Source organism: Mustela nigripes, chromosome 6 (assembly GCF_022355385.1).
Source record: "Mustela nigripes isolate SB6536 chromosome 6, MUSNIG.SB6536, whole genome shotgun sequence".
Lineage (NCBI taxonomy): Eukaryota > Metazoa > Chordata > Mammalia > Carnivora > Mustelidae > Mustela > Mustela nigripes.
In genome coordinates, this window is record NC_081562.1 from 91912496 (window position 1) to 91931739 (window position 19244).

Below are 19244 nucleotides of genomic sequence, written 5' to 3' on the forward strand. Positions count from 1 at the left end.
GCTTTGGAATCAAACAGACCCCGTCTTGTATCTTGGCTTTGTCACCAACCAGCTGAGTGACAATGGGCTAGTTATAGAACTGCTCATCATATACCCCAACTCACAGATGGCTCCCAACGCCCCTGGAAGAATCTAAGGGACAGGAAGACCTGTTCTAAATAGGGGGGTAAGGAGTGCCTGGGTGGCTCAGTCATTAAGATTCTGCCTTCAGCTCAGGTCATGATCCCAGGGTCTTGGGATTGAGCCCCGCATCAGGCTCCCTGCTCAGTGGGAAACCTGCTTCTCCCTCTCCCCATCCTCCTGCTTGTGTTCCCTCTATCGTTGTGTCTCTGTCAAATAAATAAATAAAATCTTTGAAAAATAATACATAAACAGAGGGGTAAGAAGAAAAACATCACAAGAGGATGCCTACTTGGGTGGCTGGAAGACAGGTTGTGATTTGCTGACCTCGATCCTACATAGCCTGCCGGTGTCTCCAAGGACATCAGTCTTTGTGAGCAGAGAAGTAAAGAAGTTCAGAGAGGAAACACTTGTAGGTCAGCACAAAGTTTATTAGCCACTTCTGCTAAGAAGGGCCTCTTTCTGAAGAGGCTGATTCCTCTAACATACCAGCCAGAAAACAGCCATACATACAGGGCCTCACTTTCATTCCATCTCAAGTTATGCTAGAAAAAAACAGCCATTGTCCTGGGATTCCCTGGGAATGATTAATGTGTGAGACTGTCTGGAAGCCAATGATAAACATTCAAAGTTCTAAGTTCGGGGAACGTGGTTTTTGCCCAGGTCCACACCCAAGGAATAGAAACTCTCCTTTCAGATAAGCAATATATTGTACAAAAGAACAAATGGTTATCTTAATAGAGAAATATCTAAGACCCAGGGCTTCTCTTCCTCTGTAAAAATACCACATTCTATCTAATACTATAAAAAGTGATCCCTAAATTCTCAGCCACCCTACCATCCCTGGCCTCCAAGAGTGATTTGTCTCCTAAGCATTGAGGAAGTGGAGACTGAACGGAGTAAATTATTGTGCAAAGCTTCACAGAATATTAGATTGGCAGGATCATTTTAGGGGAAGGAACGGGTGTGGCCAGCTTGGGGGGCAGGGGAAGACACTGGTATGCAGGGGACGTTTATCTCCTATTCCCTTCTGCTGAGGAGAGCTTCGCATGGTGGGCTGAAGCAGGAAGCTCTCAGTCATGGCAGAAAACAAAGGAATTTAGGCCTTGAATCAGGAGTGGGAGAAGGAAGGAAAAGGTTATTCTAGACATGAAAGAACCAGAAGAGAGAAATGGAATCCTATCACATGTCTCTGTTCCCTATGGATGGCCAATGCTAGTGGGCACCACCACATTAGCCTTACCAACTATTCAAATGTTGACATCTTCCTTTACTGGAAAGAAGCCACTCCAAGTGCCTGAGCCCCCTCAACACCACCTAACTCTGCTGGCCTACCCTCAGAACTCCGGTACCTCCCCAAACAGCAGCTGGCCTCAAAGATCCTAGTTAGAGCCATGGCTAACATCTCTTCTGGTTCCTTGGTGCCCCTTCCTTATCCATAGTCTGCCTTTACTTCCCACTCCCAATGCCAGAGTTAACCAGGTTGGAACAGGTTTTCCATCCTTGGAAAGCAACACTGTGATGTGGGGGGTAGAAGGGACAAAAGATACAGGAAGAACAGAGGAAATGTTGTTCCTAGTAGTCAGAAGGTATCAAGGGCCCATCCGTGTGGAAATGGCTGGGGTGGAAGACGTAAGCCTCGTCCACGGTGTTCTGTCCAGCAAACAGAGGGTCACCATTTGTCATGATTTCTTCAATCTTCATAGTGTTTCTGAAGACTAAGGTAGTCCAAAGAAAGAAATCAGGCCCTGATCTTAGGTAAGGAGTTCCCAACCCAGCAGGGAAAATGAGGGAGGATGGCAGGAGAGGTCTGAACAAGGCCCAAGGAGGCACTTAGGTTGGGGAAAGAGGGGCATGTACATTTCCTAATAAAAGGAATCACAAAGAAATGAGCCTCCCTCCAAAGAGGAGCTTAGAGCTCAGCTTTTTCTATAATGGGTAAGGGAGGGCAATCGGTAAAGGGAATGTGTCCCCTCTTCCCGAGCTCCATCTCATCACTTACTTTCCATTTCGTCAGTGTTCAAGTGTCTCAGGTCATGGGGCAAATCTGGCTCTGACACTGCCTGGGATACAGGGTCTAGAAGAGGCTCCAGCTTCAGCTCTGGTCCCACGTTTGGCTCTGGCATTCCTGCTACCACATCTAGTGTGGGCTCTGGCAGGGGCTCGAGGGCTGGCCCCAGGTCCAGGCCTGCCTCTAGCAGTGGCCCTAACTCCAGGCCTGTTTCTTGCCCTAGCAATGGTGCCAGGCCCGACTCCAGCTCAGATGACTCCGCCTCTGGCTCCAGCTTAAGGTCTGGCAGTTGCTGCAGCTCATCGACCTGTCTGGATACCACAACACAGACAAAGGTGCAGGGCTGGTTGTTTAGGGGAAGTGGGGAATGGCAGAGCAAGCAGAGACTATCTCTCTAGGCTAAGAAGGCAACAGAGCGAGGAGGGGGGTGGGCAGTGCCTGGTTGGCTCAGTGAGTTAAGCATCTGACTCTTGATTTCAGCTCAGGTCATGATCTCAGGATTTTGAGATCAAGCCCCAGGTCAGGCTCCATGCTCAGTGTGGCAGAATCTGCTTGAGATTCTCTCTCAGCCTCTCCCTCTACCACCCCACCCTACCCCACTGCTCACCCGCTTTCTCTCTCTCAAATAAATAAATACAATCTTAAAAAATAAAAAAGAAGAAGAAGGCAACAGAGCAACAGAGCAGAGGGCTTAAAAGCACAGGCTTTGGAATCAGGCTTGCCAGAGTTTGAGCCCTATTATTTATTGGATGGGTGATCTTTAGCTTTCTGAGCCTCAGATTTATCGTCAATAAAATGGGACCACCACCGCCTAATAGAATACAAGAGGCAGTAGGATGGTTAAACGCAGGACTTTGGAGATTCTCCTGTCGGCTTTGAAGACACAAGCTGCCAGGAATCCTACAGCTCCAAGAAAATTAATTCAGCCAACAATCACTTGAGCTTTGAAGAGAACCACAGCCTCAGATGAGATCGAAGTCCTAACCGAAACTCTGAACTGCAGCCTCGTGAGGCCCTGAGCAAAGAACTCAGCTAAGCCATGACCAGACTCTTGATCCATGGAAAATGTGAGATAATAAATGGGTGTTGTTGGGGTGCCTAGGTGGCTCAGTGGGTTAAGCCTCTGTCTTCGGCCCCCGTCATGATCTCAGGGTCCTGGGATGGAGCCCTGCATCGGACTCTCTGCTCAGCAGGGAGCCTGCTTTCCCCTCTCCCTCTGTCTGCCTCTCTGCCTACTTGTGATCTCTCTGTCAAATAAATAAATGAAATCTTTAAAAAAAAATAAATAGATGGGTGTTGTTTTAAGATGGAAAAAAAAAAAAAAAAAGCAGGACTTTGGAATCTGGCAGACCTGGATTGTTTCTTAGCTAGGTACCGGAAGCATGCTACAGTAAACCTCATGTTCTTTGGCTACAGAGGTTCATACCCACAGCCACCTCATGGGCCTAGTACAAAGATTCAATAAATCAGAAACTAAACACAGACATTTAGTCCCATATCTGCCATATGATAAATTTTCCTTAAATGTGGCTGTTAATCACCTACTTGGGTGGATTCTCAAAAGGATTCAATAAAATGAAAAAACAAAACAAAACAAAACAAAAAAACCAACCAAACCTGTTGTTAAAAAAGTATTTAGTACCATGCTTCAAGTAGCTGCCCAGGAACATCAGTGGTGATGGCGGGTATTAGCAGGGAAGGCCTGTAGAAACAACCTAAGGATGGCAGCAGAACACTAGAGAGGAAAGAGGATGGCAGAACCAGAAAAAAACCCTAGAGGCTCAAGAGTATGGGTTAGTAGGAGAGTAGGTCAGCGAGGTGAACTGGGCAGATCTGGGTCACCCCATCAGCCAACAAGGGTTAGGGAGGATGGGTCGAGAAACACATCTCTCACCTGTTAGAGACCACGATGAGCTTATGTTTCAGGTATTTCCTCCGTTCTTCAATATTAACTGTGGGGCACATATGCAAGAGGATAGGGACGTCAGGGGGCTGGATGCATAGCCCAAGGACCCCTCATGCAAATGGTCCTGATAACCATGTCTCCCCACTAACAATTGGCATCCTAGGCACAAAGACTTTCACTTCTCTGGCTATCCATTTTTCCACGTCTGGAGGAAAGATATTGGGTTTGTAGATGCCTGAGAACCCCTGCCACCTTCCAGGGACGTGTGTCAACACTTCTCACCTTTCTCTTGGTAGTAGCGCCCGAAAGCCTCATCCCGGGGGATTCGGGGGTAGAGGAAGCGCAGTGGGTTCTCCGGGATGTTCTCCTCGGTGAGCAGCTGATAGTGGCGAATGATTTTAGTCAGTGGGAGAGACTGCAGCACGTCCTTGGTGAAAGGCTGCACGGAGTAGATGAGCACCCTGTCTGCAGAAGGGATGTGGGAACAGGCAGGCATGAAAGAGGAGGTTGGGCCTGGGATGACCCCGCCCTGCCCGTCCAACCCCAAGCCTGCTGAGAGATTGCGGACAGAGCCAGGGAAGTCCAGGGCGGCCGAGGGCCAGAGTGGACCGGCTCTGGGGACCTCGAGGGCAAAGCTGCTGACCGTCATCCTGATGTTCCACCCACGAGCAGGTAATGCCCCCTTCCGATGTTTCGCTGAAGCGCAGTAAAAAGGTGCCGGACATGGTCTTCTTGAGCAGCTTGCGCTCCTGGCTCCGGCTCACGAAGCCCATGATACATCTGAAACACAGAAAGGCTGCCATGAGGCTGACCCGCCTCCCTGCTCCCCCGCTCTCCCTGTCTGGGGAGGGAGGGCCAGGTTCTGGGGCCTTGCTCTCGGCCAAGTCACTTCATCTTACTGACAGTATTGGTATCCGCCTTCCATGGTTGGAGGAGGTACGAGACTTCCGCGAAGTCAGAGACGAAAAGCATCTTGTAAGAGGCAAAATGCTGTACAAATGAGCAAGGCAGTGTCGTGCAAAGCGCGTGGGCTTGCAGACAGGCCTGGGTTTGAATCCCAACTACGCCCGTTGGGTGAATTCTTGAACATCTCTGTGACTCCGCGTCGTTCCAAGGAGTACACGAAAGAACTCATAAAGAGCGCTCATCAGGCTCCCAGGGCTCAGTGGACACTGGGCGTGCGCTGGCTGTGACTATTTTTGCACACCGGAGCGGATGTGACCTTGCGATCTTGCACCAGTGTTTGCTCTCTCCTTTTCCACCACAGGAGGGCGCACCGGTCCGCTCTCAAGCCCAGAAAGCCAGAAAGGGAGTGGCGGGGAGAGGGAGGCTGACCTAGGCCTTACCCATCATTCCAGAGATCCTTCAGGTGGTCATGCACGAGCTCCAGAATTTTGTCCAACCACGTCCAGAACGGTAGCTTGCCAGGAGGGCTCTCTCGCTGCAGGAGGAATGGGAAAGCAGGAAGAGACGTGGAGGTGTCCGCAGTGAGCAGAACGTGTGAGGAAGGGAAGGACTAGGGTTTGCGTAGAAGCTTGATCTGGCCGCATGGGATGCAGGGAGTTACCTTAGTGAAGTCAGCCCAGGATAACAATGCGCCCTCCGTCCTACAGTTCTGCCCTGAGGGAAGACAGGCAGTTCAGATAATGGAGAAGGCAAGGCCAGGGTCCCTGGAACGGAACGGATGGAGGGCTGGGGGGACAACAACGAGGGAAAGGCTGAGGGCAAAGGAGGTCTGTACCAAACAGCTTGTTCTTCAGCATGCTCAGCTGGTCTTGGTCAAGACCTCGGCCAACGTAGGAGGAGAACTGCCAACTGAGAGCAGGACCCAGCAAGCTCCAGGGGGCCTTGGGGGGGCTGGAGAAGAACTGCTGATTCTGCACGGGTGGGAAGAATGGCTCAGAAGAAGTGCCCTCATGCCAAGCTTCCACACCCCTCCTGGCCATCCTTCACCGTTGGCCCCACCTCCTACCTGGGGGTTTGAGCTAAGCAGATTGAACCAAAGAACTGAGGCCCAGGCAATGGAGACTTGGTTCATGTTAGAAATAATCACCACAGGGAGGGTGTCCGTCTGAAGAGAAAACAGGAGTCAGTGGAGGGATGTAATGTTTCTAGCTTTGACGGGGGCAAAGGGGGAGAATTTCCCAAGGCTTCTATTTATTTATTTTTTTTTAAGATTTTTATTTATTTATTTGATAGAGATCACAAGTAGACAGAAGGCAGGCAGAGGGAGAGGGGGAAGCAGGCTCCCCGCTGAGCAGAGAGCCTGATGTGGGGCTCGATCCCAGGACCCTGAGATCATGACCTGAGCTGAAGGCAGAGGCTTAAACCACTGAGCCATCCAGGCGCCCCCCCAAGGCTTCTATTTAACCCCTTCTTAATGCCTTCAGCCAAATCTGCTTCATTTCTCCCTGCCCTCCATTTTCACTCACTTTCAGCTCCTCCTGCAGACCCTGGTAGGTGTATTTGACGGTAATGCTTATAATGTGCAGTTCCTCTGTCACACCCACCATTCCCTAGGACAGCCGAAGACACAAACATCAGAGGGCCCTTTGGCAAGTTCCTCCCATCCCCCCATTCTCTCTGTCCAGGCCTCACCTTATTGCAGCCCTTTCCTGAACCACCTGAACGTTGCTCCACCAGAGTCTGTGGGTTGAGAGAAGGAGAGAAAAATGCCAGAGTGGGGATGTCCAAGTTCCCTGGAACCCCTGTTTTGCCTCAAGACTTCCCAAGGCCTGGGAATTTCCTTCAGCCTGTTCCACTGGACCAGACACTTAAGCTACTAGCCCTTCTTACCAGGTAGCGGAAGTCCCAAATTAAGCCCTGACTCTGCCCTTTCTCCGGGGTCAAAGTTTTCTGGTTTGAGGTTAGAATGTTGAACTTCCGGAAGCTATTTCAGGGGGAAGAAGATATATGGAGAACAGAAGCAGAGTTACTCTAAAAACTCAGCAGGAAAAACAACACATATTCCGCCTCATGTCGGTTCTCCCTTCTCCCTTTGTCCATGCCCCAACCAAATCAACCTCCTCCTTGCCTGCGCCCCCATGTGGTTGTGCAGGTCGTGCAGCGCCCAGATGTTTGCAGCATCCTTGTCAGACACCTACCTTTGTGATTGAGGAGGATTCCTGAAAAGGAAAAAAAAATCACTGGGAAGCAAAATCAGTGTAGAAGTTAGGAATTTAGTCTTTAGGAATAGATAGACCTGGGTTCAAACCCAGATCTGCGCTCACTAGCCACATGGCCTTGCACAGGAGACATACCCTCTCCAGGCTTATTTCTTCATTTGAATGGTGCACTGATAATACCTAACTCATGGGGTCCCTGTGACGAACAAGGACTTGACAAGCTGTAGGTTATGTAGTGCTCGACAAAAGTGAGGAGTTCATTTCTGAGTAGGCATGGACAGGGTAAGAACACAACCCCAGGACCTTATGGTGAAGACTGCGTGTCTCCTCTGCCCCAGAAGCCTATGCCCCAGCCTCCCCATGGTCCATGTGCCCCACCGGACCTGTCAATGGAGACTTCTGCAGTCAGTGACTCATTGCCTTCCTGGAGTCTCACCAGCAGCCTAGGGAAAAAGGAGTTGGATAGAGAAAAGCAGTCAGTCTCCATCTCCTGGAGAGATCAGATGTTTGAAGAAGACAAGGTAAGAGATTAGAAGACCTAGGTGACAGGAGGAAAAGAAGCAGAAGAAGAAGAAGAAAAAGAAGAAGAAGGAGAAGGAAAAGAGTAGGGGGGAGGGGGAAGGTGGTAGTGGTGGTGGTAGGTGGATTGGGGAGAAAAGAGAGAAGACAAGATCAGAGAGATCTGTAAAGCCAGAAAGCAAACAGTAGTACCAGAGCTGGAGAAAGGAAGCAGGAATGAGTTCTGAAATGCCAACCTTGTTTGGACAGTGAACTTGGTCCCAGTCTTGAGGATGAGGGGTCGATGGGGAGTTTGGGGCATGCAGGGCTGGATTTCTACCACAAAGGCTCTGCAGAGAGAGATGGAGGAGAGAATAGAGCTCAGTCTCTATACGGATGGCTCCTCTTGCTCTTTCTGCCCTCCCAGGAGCTCCCACACTGGCCTCTAGACCTTTGGAGCAGGTGGTGTAGCAACTCCATGACCTGAGCCTCCCGCAGGTCCACCCCTCTGGTCAGAGGGTCATTTTGATAGCTAACCAGGCATCTCAATCCCTTCAGCTCCTTCAACAGCTGGCGCAGGTGAAACAACAGCTTGGCTCCAGCTGTGAACCTGGGTGATGGGATTCCAGAGAGGGAGAGAGAACTGATGAGTGTCCTGGTGCCCCCAGACGGGCTCCAGAAGCTCTCCTTTAACTAGATAGAAAGCAAGAAACTGACTGGAACAAAAAAAGAACCCAGAAGCATATGAAAGATGATGCAACATGACTGATAATCCGAGGGATTAAAATCAAAGCCACTTTCACATATGAAACTGCTGAGAGATTTATTTCTATAATGAAGCTATTTTCATATGATGCTTGATATGTACTATTATTCTAAGTACTTAATGTATTTAATCCTTATCACAACTCGATGAGGTGGCTACTATTATTAGTTCCATTTTACAGATAATTGAACTGTAGTAGAGAAAGGCTAAGTGACTTGCTCAAGGTCATAGAACTAGTATGGAATGAGTGGGTGATCCAGGCAGTCTGGCTGCATAATCCAGACTTTTTAAAGTAGGCTCCACCCCCAAAGTGGGGATCAAACTCACCACCCCAAGATCAAGAGTCACATGCCCTACCTACCAAGTCTGCCATAATACTTCAACTTCTGTACTTTACTATCTCTATAACAAAAGATAATAATAGGCAATGTGGTGACAGGAAGTCAATTATACGCTACATATGAGCAAATAGACTAGGATAGCAACTTGGAACTAACGTCTAAAAAGACTCAAAAAACATGCACACCATTTGCAGTATTTCTTTTCTCTCTCTCTCTCTCTTTTTTTTTTTTTTTTTTTTTGTAGGTTTGTGCCCAGCATGGAGCCCAATACAGGGCTTGAACTCACAACCCTGAGATCAAGACCTGAACTGAGATCAAGACTTAACCTACTGAGTCACCTAGGTGCCCCTGCAGTCTTCTATTTCTAAGCTGTATCCTAAGGAAATAATCAGACAACAACTATTAATCATATAGGTTCAATTGCTTTTAAGTTTATTAATTTAAGTCATCTCTATGCCCAATGTGGGGCCTGAACTCACAACCCCAAGATCAAGAGTCACACCCTCCAGAAACTGAGCCAGCCAGGTGCCTAGGCTCAAATTTTTAACTTGCAAAAAGTATCCAAAAATACTAAATTGTTAAAAATCACAAGATAGTACATATGATATGACTCCTATTTAAAATAAATATACAGGGGTGCCTGGGTGGTTCAGTCAGTTAAGGACCTGCTTTCAGCTTGGGTCATGATCCTGGAGTCCTGGGATGGAGCCCCATTTTGGGCTCTATGCTCAGTGGGGAGTTGGCTTCTCACTCTCTCCCTCGGCCCCCCGCCAAATAAATAAAAAAACAAAACAAGGGATGCCTGGGTGGCTCAGTCAATTAAGCATCTACTTTTAGCTCAAGTCATGATCCCAGGGTCCTGGGATCAAGTCCTGCATAAGGCTCCTTGCTCTGCAGGGAGCCTGCTTCTCCCTCTGGCTGCCACTCCCCCGTTAATGCTTGCTTGCTCTCTCTCTCTCTCTCTCTCTCTGACAAATAAATAAATAAAATAAAATCTTTATTTTTATTTCTTTTTTTAAAAAAGATTTTATGGGGCACGTGGGTGGCTCAGTCGTTAAGTGTCTGCCTTCAGTTCAGGTCATAATCCCCAGGGTCCTAGGATCAAGCCCTGCATCCAGCTCCCTGCTTAGCAGGAGGCCTGGTTCTCCCTTTTCCACTCTCCCTGCTTGTGTTCCCTCTCTCAATGTATTCCCTCTCTCACTGTCAAATACACCTGCTTCCCCCTTTCTCTCTCTCTGCCTACTTGTGATCTCTGCCTGACAAATAACCAAATAAAATCTTTTAAAAAGTAATAATAATAAAAAATAAAAAAGATTTTATTTATTTGACAGAAAGAGAACAAGCAGGGGGAGCAGCAGAGGGAAGAGAGAAGCAGGCTCTTCGCTGAGCAGGGAGCCCAATGCAGGGCTCGATCTCAGCACCCTGGAATCATGACCTGGACCAAAGGCAAATGCTTAAACAACTGAGCCACCCAGGCGCCCCAATAAAATCTTAAAAAACAAAACAAAACAATGAAACAAAGGATCAACACAATAACACCACCAAAAGAAAGGTGTATCTTTTAACCCAGGAATACCACTTTTGAGAATTTATAGTACAGAAATAATTAGGGATATAAAGATAAAGCTATGAGGATGTTTACTGCAGCACTGTTTAAAATAGCAAGAAATCGGGGTGCCCAGCTGATTCAGTTGGAGCAGCACACAACTCTTTTTTTTTTTTTTTAAAGATTTTATTTATTTATTTGACAGAGAGAAATAACAAGTAGATGGAGAGGCAGGCAGAGAGAGAGAGGGAAGCAGGCTCTCTGCTGAGCAGAGAGCCCGACGCGGGACTCGATCCCAGGACTCTGAGATCATGACCTGAGCCGAAGGCAGCGTCTTAACCCACTGAGCCACCCAGGCGCCCAGCACACAACTCTTGATCTCAGGGTTGTGAGTGTGAGCCTCACACTGGGTGTAGAGATTGTTTAAATAAATAAATAAACTTAAAAAAAAAATCCTTTCTCAAAAAAAAAAAAATCCTTTTTCATCTTACAAAATGGTGGGTGAAAAAGATGAGAAGCCAGATCCTAAGGAAAAGAAACCTGGAGCCAAGAAGGCTGAAGCTGGTAGCAGGATGAAGGAGGGTAACCTCAAGGCTGAGATGCCAAAGAAATGGGAGCCCCATTGCAGCCCAAAACCCTGTCCTAGTCAGAGGAATTGGCATGTAGTTCCTATCGGCTATGTATTCCAGAAAGGCCATGTACAACAGGAAGTATTCAGCAGCTAAATCCAGAGTTGAAAAGAAAAAGAAGGTTCCTGCTACTGTCACAAAACCAGTTGGTGGTGACAAGATTGGTGATACCGGGGTAGTTAAACTTCCCCAAATGCCTAGGTATTATCCTACCGGAGATGGGGCTTGAAAGCTGTTGAGCCATGGCAAAAAAAACCTTTCAGGCAGCATGTGAGAAAACTGCAAGCTAGTGTCACCACTTTTTTTTTTTTTTTAATTTTATTTATTTATTTGAGAGAGAGAGAAAGAGAGAGAGAATGAGTGGGGGGAAGGGCAGAGAGAGAGGAAGAAGGAGAAGCAAACTCCCTGTTGAGCAGGGAATCCCATTCAGGGCTTGATCCCAGGACCCTGAGATCATGATCTGAGAGGAAGGCAGACACTTAACTGACTGAGCCACCCAGGTGCCCCTCCAGGCACCACTGTGATCATCCTCCCTGGGCTCCACAGAGGCAAGAGGGTGGTTTTCCTGAATCATTAGAACAGTGTGGCTTGCTACTTGTGACTGGACCTCTGGCCCTCAATCAAGTTCCTCTGCGTAGAACATACTATAAATCTGTCATTGCCACCTCCACCAAGATTGCTATCAGCAGTGTGCAAATTCCCAAGCATCTCACTGATGCTTACTTCAAGAAGAAGTTGCATAAACCCAGACACCAGGAAGGTGAGATCTTTAACAGAAAATTGTGAGATTACAGAGCAGTGCAAGGTTGACCAGAAAGCTGTGGAATTGCAAATTGTGCCAAAACTCAAAGCTGATCTTCAGCTCCAGGGCTACCTCTGCTCTGTGTTTTCTCCCATGAATGGAGTTTACCCTCACAAACTGGGGACTTTTTTTTTTTTTTTTTTTACAAAGAATCTAAAAACGGACCCATTTCCAGATTAAAAAAAGAAAAAAAGAAAAGGAAAGGAAAGGAAAGGGAAGAGAGAGGGAGGGATGGAGAAAGAAAGAACAAAAGAAAGAGAGAGGGAGGGAAGGAAGGAAAAAGAAAAAAAGGGAGGGAGGCAGAAGGAAGAAGAAAGAAAATGAGGGTAGGAAAGGAAGAAAAAGCTTGGAAAAAAACAAAATATTTGTTGAATATATATAATGGAATATTACTCACTCATAAAAAGAACAAAGTCTTGCCATTTGCAATGACCTGGATGGAGCTAGTGTGCATTATGCTAAGTGAGTAAGTCAGTCAGAGAAGGACAAATACCATATGATTTCATTCATATGTGGAATTTAAGAAACGAAACAGATGAACATAGTGAGGATAAAAAGAGGCATACTATTGAACTGACTCTTAAACCATAGAGAACAAACTGAGGGTTGCTGCAGGGGAAGTGGGCTTAAGGAGGACACTTGTGATGAGCACTGGGTATTGTATGTAAGGGATGAATACCTAAATTCTATTCCTGAAACTATGGTGACTAACCAGAAATTTAAAAAAATTTTTTGAAAAAATTTAAAAATTAAAAAGAGCAAGATATCACTAGTAGGTCAGAGTTTACCATACCCTATACAAATGATGGCTATGTTTGCAATTGCAGTTTAAGTAGTGATTCTTTATACTAAGCCCTATATATCTGTTTTCAATTTACCTGAACATTGTTGTGATTGATTCTTAATAGTTCACTTTTTATTTATTTATTTATTTATTTATTTATTTATTTGATGGAGAGAGAGAGAACAAGCAGTGGGAGCGGCAGGCAAAGGGAGAGGGAGAAGCAGGCTCCCCACCAAGCAGGGAGCCCAACCCAGGGCTCGATCCCAGGAACTTGGGATCATGATCTGAGCTGAAGGCAAACACTTAACTGACTGAGCCACCCAGATGCCCCAATAGTTTACTTTTTAAAATATTATTTAATTTTTTTAAAGTAAACTCGTGCTCGCTTCGGCAGCACATATACTAAAGTAAACTCCACCCCTAATATGGGTCTTGAACTCATGACCCCAAGATTAAGAGCTGCATATTCTACCAACTGAGCCAGCCAGGCACCCCCATTTTTAATAAATAACAATGAATTTTCTCATTAGAAAATATTTAAAACAGTAGGTGTTTTAAGTATATTGAAAGACATAATTAGTTTTTTTCCCCATTACAAAAAATTAATATAAAAGAGCTTACTTAAAAAAAATAGCAAGAACGGGGCGCCTGGGTGGCTCAGTGGGTTAAAGCCTCTGCCTTTGGCTCAGGTCATGATCCCAGGGTCCTGGGATCGAGCCCCACATTGGTCTCTCTGCTCAGCAGGGAGCCTGCCTCTCCCTCTGCCTGCCTCTTTGCCTACTTGTGATCTCTGTCAAATAAATAAATTAAAGAAAAATAGCAAGAAAGTAAAAAATCTAAATGTCCAAAAATAGGAGTTCATTAACTAAATTATGTTACCTCCATACAGGGAACTATGATGCAACCATTAAAAATAAAATGGGTGTAGGGCACCTGGGTGGTTCAGTCAGTTAGGCATGTGACTCTTGATCTCAGCTCAGGTCTTGATCTCAGGGTCGTGAGTTCAAGCCCCACGTTGGGTTCCATGCTGGGCGTGGAGTCTACTTAAGCAAACAAACAAACAGACCCAAAAACATGGGTAAGGGGTGCCTGGCTGTCTCAGTCAGTAGGGCATGCAACTCTCAATCTCAGGGTAGTAGGTTTGAGTCCCACGTTGGGTGCAGAGTTTACTTAAAAAATAAATAAAATCTTAGAAAAAAAGAAACATCAGCCTGTCTTATTTTAAAAAAACAAATAAATAACACAGGTAAATACTGTAATACACTGCTAAGATAAAAAGCAAAAACCACAGTTCTCGAAACAGTACAAAAATACGATTCAATTTTTGTATAGTGTTACAGTAGCTACATCTGGGCAATAATAATAGGTAATGGTCTTTCTTTTTTTCTGATATTATAGTCACTACAGTTTAAAAAAAAAAAAAAAAAGTAGTGGGGCACCTGGGTAGCTCAGCTGGTTAAGCAGCTGGCTTGGGATCTTGGCTCTGATCATGATCTCACAGTCCTGGGATTAAGGCCTTGTATCAGGCTCCGCACTCAGTAGGAAATCTGCTTAAGGATTCTCTTTCTCCCTCTGTCCCTCTCTCCTCCCCCGCCCTGCTTTTATTCTCTCTCTTCTAACATAGATAAATACATCTTAAAAAAAAAAAGTAAAAAACCTATTTCTTAGGTGATTAAAAAGGAAGGAAAAACCAGCTATGGCTTAAACCATTCTTTTCACCAAAGCAAAGACCGGGCTCTGGGTTCTCTGCATGGTGAGAATGAAGAGAGGTTCACTGTGGTCAGACAAGGGAGCTGGGATCATTTTGGGGAGCAGAGAGTAAGGACAGCAATATCTCCTGCCTAGATAGATCATTCATTACATGAACAAGAAAATTCATTACAATTCATGGTTTACAATTTACAAAGCACAGCGGCGTGGTTGGGACAAGGGCTGGGCGGGGCTCTCACCACTTCTCCAGCTGTTCCAACCCTCCATCCGAAGGGGCTCCGATGCAGGCTTTCTGCTGTTGGACTTTCCATTCCTCCAACTTGGGCAGCAGTAGCTCCACGAGGGTCGTTAACTGGCCTAGCAATGCTTTGATGGCATCCAGCACTTCCTAAGAAAGACATAAAGTAAGTAGTGAGCACTTCTCACGATCGCCCTCCACCACCCAACTGGGGAGGAAGAGACAAAGCAGCCAAGGCTAAGAGGCCAGGCCTCCCACATCCCTCATTTTCCCCATTCTCTGTTGCACACTCCCTCTGTCTGCCTCCCACCTTTCTCCTTTTGTCCAGTTCATTGAGAGTCTCCTGCAGAAGCTGCTGCTGTCTCGTCTGATGGGGGTCTAAAGAGAGTGTCTTCACTGGATGATAGGAGCAGGAGTGAGACAAATGCTCAGACCTAGGGCTCCTTCCCCTCTCCATCCTGACCAGGACCTCGGGCAGATTTAGGGGCAGGGAGCAGGGGGCATTTTGAAGGGAGAAGAAGGGGACCCAAGCAAAGCAGAGGCACCTTTGGGCCCTCGGGGAGACTCTGAAGGGTCATGCCGGAACCAAAAGCCCACTCGATCTGCTGAGGCAGTTTGTCATACGTCTCCCCAAGCGCCCACCCACTGGCCCTCAGCCACACCTCCAGCCTAACCTCCAGAGCCCTGGCTGGCCCTTGTAGCTCTCCCTGGGAGTGGGGCTGCACCCACTGCGGTTGGTACAGTAGCCAGAGATTACTGCTTCTTGGGGCTCTTCACTTCTCCCCTCTTCCACCCCTGGCCTCCCAGCAGGCACTAGTGTTTCGACCACCCCTCAGTGTGCTTGCTTCCTACCTTGGGCCTGGATCTTATACCGGAAGCAGAAGACATCCTGCTGGTCTTTCAGGTGGCAGATGGATTTCTTCAGTGTCTGGAGACGAGATAAGACCCAGAGGAGGCTGCTTCTGTGGGAGATGGCAGGCTGAGCCCTACTGACCCTAACTTTTCCCACATCCACTCACCTCCATCATAGCCTTTAATTCCAGGATCCGGGATTCAATCTCATGCTGCTGGCTCTCTGCGGGTGCTTCGAGGACTGGCTCTCCTTGCTCCTGAAATAAGAGACTCTGAGCACATTTTAATTCCGATCTTTCATCCCTAAAATCCAGCCTGCAATTATATATATCATGGAATGTGGGGGAGGATCTTGTTCTGAGACAAACTTCTGAGTCCTTTCCACAGTCACTCTCTACTCCAGGAGCTTTCAAAATCACTACAAATTGTTCTTACCAACTGAGCCCTCTGAGCCTGGATCAGAATTCTTTTTTCTTCCAGAAGGAGATTAAAGATCATCTCAGCCAACTGGGTAGGGCCCTGGGGAAGACCCTGCAGTAGGAAGATAAACAATTGGCTAAACTCAATTGTCATCAATGATCTAGCCCTCCAGACCTGCCCCACCACTGATCCCAGTAAGTCCCCCTCCTCCAGGGTCCTTTGCCCTCCCCCTCTTCACCACTGGTACCCTAAAACCTAGCCTCTTCCCAACAGGGTCATCTAGACTCTGCCTTTCTCTCTGCCAGTGATCCCCCCAAGTCCAGACCTTGTCCTCCCTTTGCCCGGATTTGCCCCCATCCTTTCACATCTCCAGGTCCTGTTCCATACCCTAAACCATACTCCTCTATACTCCTCTATACTTTTCTATTCAGCTTTTTGGCTCTTCCTGGCTCCTCTAAGTACCTGAATGTCCCGAGAGAATTTTCGCAAGTTGTGCTGTAGTAACAGGAGCTCAGGGTCCTGACTGCAGCGGCCACACTCATTGTTCAGTTGGTCCAAGAAGTCGAAGAACAGCACGATAGCCTTGGAATCATCATTGCCCAGTGCAGCCTCTTGCCTGGGGATCAGAAATGACAAGGATTAGTATCACTGCGGGGTTGCTACCGTCTTTTGAGGCCTTCTAACCCCATCCTGCTTTTGGTGTCTCCAGGATCCTGGCGCTCAGAAGAACACTGTCTTCATCCTACCCAAATCCAACTTCTTGAGGCACTCACCAGTTCTGGTCTTCAATCCAGACAGCTAAGTACTGTCGAATGTCCACCGGCAGGAGGCTATCTGAGTACAGCTGGTGCAGCTGATCCTGAAATGGGTTGTTGAGATTCTGCAACATCTCCCACTGCGCCATTTGGGGTCTGAGTCTGAAGGATGCAGGTTACAACCGGAAATTTTGCTAGACTAAATCAGCCACAGTCTCATCACTGCTTATCACTACAATAAAGATTTTTAATTACACAGGTAAGAAAAAAATGCGCACACACACATACAATTAAAGCTACATTGACCCTGCTCCTAATCTTGGTCCCTTCCCCTCTTGTCTTCACACATAACCAGTATTACCAGTTTGGTTCACATTCTTCCAGAGAGTACTATTTAAGAGCTCTAATATGGGGGCCTCTTTAAAGATAATTTTCAGGGGCACCTGGGTGGCTCAGTGGGTTAAAGCCTCTGCCTTCCACTCAGGTCCTGATCCCAGGGTCCTGGGATCGAGCCCCGCATCAGGCTCTCTGCTCAGCAGAGATCCTGCTTCCTTATCTCTCTGCCTGCCTCTCTGCCTACTTGTGATCTCTCTCTGTCAAATAAATAAAATCTTAAAAAAAAAAAGATAATTTTCAAACACACACACCAAGAAGAGTGAATAGGACAAGAACCATCCATGTATCCATCATTCAGCTTCACTAAACAATATTTACAACATCTTTATTTCATCTATCACCCTCAATGAATTTATTTTAGATTTATTTGCTTGTGTTTGTATTCACTTACATCGTAGATATTTATTTCAGCATGACCCCTGCTGGTCCCAAAACTTTATCAAGGGCTGAAACCTCTTTAGAGATAGGTATAACTTATAATCTGCTCTCCATACAGGAAGGAGGAACTCCATTCCAGATATTTAAATACTGCCCAAGGGGTCACTTAATCCCTAAGACTGTGATACTTCTAAGACCTCTATCGACCTCTGATTCTTCTTGTAGATTATCAACTTTGTGATAACTTTCCCTCCACCCCCCCCCCCAAACCAGGGTGGGGTCAGGCAAAGAAAGCAGAGGTGTTTGTTTTTTCACAGTGAAATTTCACTCAAAACTGGTTCTTATGTCAACAAGTAGGCTGGGCTAAGAATCTTTCTTCCTCTCTTTCCCAGCCCCTGCCATCTGTCTGTTTAGGAAATCAAAACTTACTCTTGCTGCAGCCTGAACCTAACAGAAAAAGGTATTTACATACATCTGTGGTCTAAAAAAGGTCACATGATCTTATTACAAATGAAAGAAATATCTCTGCGGTGGGAGAGATTCTCTTCCACCAGTATGAATAATCATGAGATGCTTTTTAATGTCTTTGAAGTAGAAACACAGGGAGGAAAGGACTGGTCAGGAGTTCCTATTTTTCATTTTAAACCTTTTACTAGTGCTTAGCTTTTTAAACTATGCACCTGTACTGCTTTAAAACAAATAAACAAATAAAAAACAAAAAACAAAAAATGGAGAGGCCCCCCCCTTCTCCAGGAACGAATCTCCGTTATTATTAAAAGAGCAAGGTGGGAAGTTAACCTTGAGGTTTAAATATGAAAAAACAAAACAACAAAAAACCACGGTCTTCCCAAAATTGATCGCAAATACGAGGGTTAAAGGCTGTAACACTTAACAAGTTTTTTTCCAGCATCTCCCATTCTCTTAGGCATATATTTTGTGCTCAACAGCTTTTGGGAAAAGAATTGCATTTTGTATGTGACCTCAGGCAAATCGTTTCACCTCTCTGTACCTTACACTTCTTTTTATTTATTTGACAGATCGCAAGTAGGCAGAGAGGCAGGCAGAGACAGAGGAGGAAGCAGTCTCTCCGCGGAGCACAGAGCTCCATGCAGGGCTCGATTCCAGGACTCTGGGATCATGACCTGAGCCGAAGGCAGAGCCTTAACCCACTGAGCCACCCGGGCACCACTGTACCTTACACTTCTTAACCTAACAATGAAGGAAGTGAAATTGTATCTACCTTCAGACATCGGTTTATTTGTTTTTGGGTTTTTGTTTTGTTTTGTTTTGTTGATGAGAATCAAAATTAAGACAGACCGGAAGGTAAAGGCATTGGCTAAGGGTATTGGAGGCTGCCAGGGAGTTTGGGAAGATGGGTTTTAGGGCTGGAGAGCTGGGCTGGATGGGGAGATTCGGTTATGCAGCAGGAGACAGTTCCTTCAACCTGGAGACGAAGTTTTACCACTACCGGGCGTACACCCGGGGCCTGCTGCGTTTCCCACGCAGGAACTCGCGCCTGCACCCGACCCCCGCGCGCCCCCTCTGGGCCCGTACCTGATAAGGGTCTCAATCCTGTCTCTCCCTAGCGGTTCAGGGCCAGGCTTCCGGCCGCAAGAGCTCCAGCGCCCGGGCTAGCGCTCCGCCCTCGGCTTCATCCCACCCCTCGGGTCCGCCCCCTTGTAGCAGACTTTGGAGCGGAAGGCTGAACCCGGGAGCCAGCCATTCGCTGCCTGGCAACCGTGACGCTAGCTGCCATTCAGCCAAACCTTCCTAAGTTCATTGGCGCCGCCACAACTCCTCCCCCCCGTGGGGCGGGACAGGAGGCGCCGAAACCACACTTCCATCTCGAACGATTGGTGGGCTAGCTCAACTACGCCCCACCCCGTGCCCACGGAGGGAGGAGTCCAATTAATGGAATAGCCTGGAACTGAAACAGCTGATTTCCGAGAACCCTCGCTACTGGAACG

At 47.0% G+C, this 19244-nt stretch overlaps 1 protein-coding gene across 3 annotated transcripts; it reads right to left on the reverse strand.

Annotated features, from left to right (window-relative positions):
• Positions 1 to 530: 530 nt before the first annotated feature.
• Positions 531 to 18941, reverse strand: STAT2 (signal transducer and activator of transcription 2). Of its 3 annotated transcripts, none has more exons than XM_059403422.1 (24): positions 18832 to 18941; positions 16522 to 16735; positions 16211 to 16364; positions 15764 to 15859; positions 15496 to 15585; positions 15329 to 15404; positions 14787 to 14854; positions 14478 to 14626; positions 8112 to 8270; positions 7918 to 8010; positions 7546 to 7605; positions 7142 to 7162; positions 6834 to 6927; positions 6636 to 6683; positions 6470 to 6553; positions 6010 to 6108; positions 5779 to 5914; positions 5605 to 5657; positions 5384 to 5478; positions 4681 to 4817; positions 4320 to 4502; positions 4026 to 4083; positions 2123 to 2442; positions 531 to 1838 (listed from the first exon to the last, which is right to left on the reverse strand). In XM_059403422.1, the coding sequence occupies exons 2-24, from the start codon at positions 16650 to 16652 to the stop codon at positions 1696 to 1698; spliced, it is 2547 nt and encodes an 848-aa protein (XP_059259405.1). In that variant the 5' UTR covers positions 16653 to 16735; positions 18832 to 18941; the 3' UTR covers positions 531 to 1695. The 3 variants fall into 3 exon arrangements, with proteins under 3 accessions (XP_059259405.1, XP_059259403.1, XP_059259404.1); XM_059403420.1 differs by having other exon boundaries at positions 14787 to 14872; XM_059403421.1 differs by having other exon boundaries at positions 14787 to 14872; positions 16522 to 16665; positions 18832 to 18939.
• Positions 18942 to 19244: the final 303 nt, after the last annotated feature.

Excerpts from the sequence above, each read along its gene's own strand:
- STAT2 (XM_059403420.1), bottom strand. The coding sequence starts at position 16,652 with ATGGCGCAGTGGGAGATGTTGCAGAATCTCAACAACCCATTTCAGGAT. Across the intron at positions 14,627-14,786 it reads AACTGGACAAAAGGAGAAAG|GAAGTGCTGGATGCCATCAA; the intron begins GTGGGAGGCAGA and ends TGTCTTTCTTAG. Across the intron at positions 5,915-6,009 it reads TGCTTAGCTCAAACCCCCAG|AATCAGCAGTTCTTCTCCAG; the intron begins GTAGGAGGTGGG and ends CCACCCGTGCAG.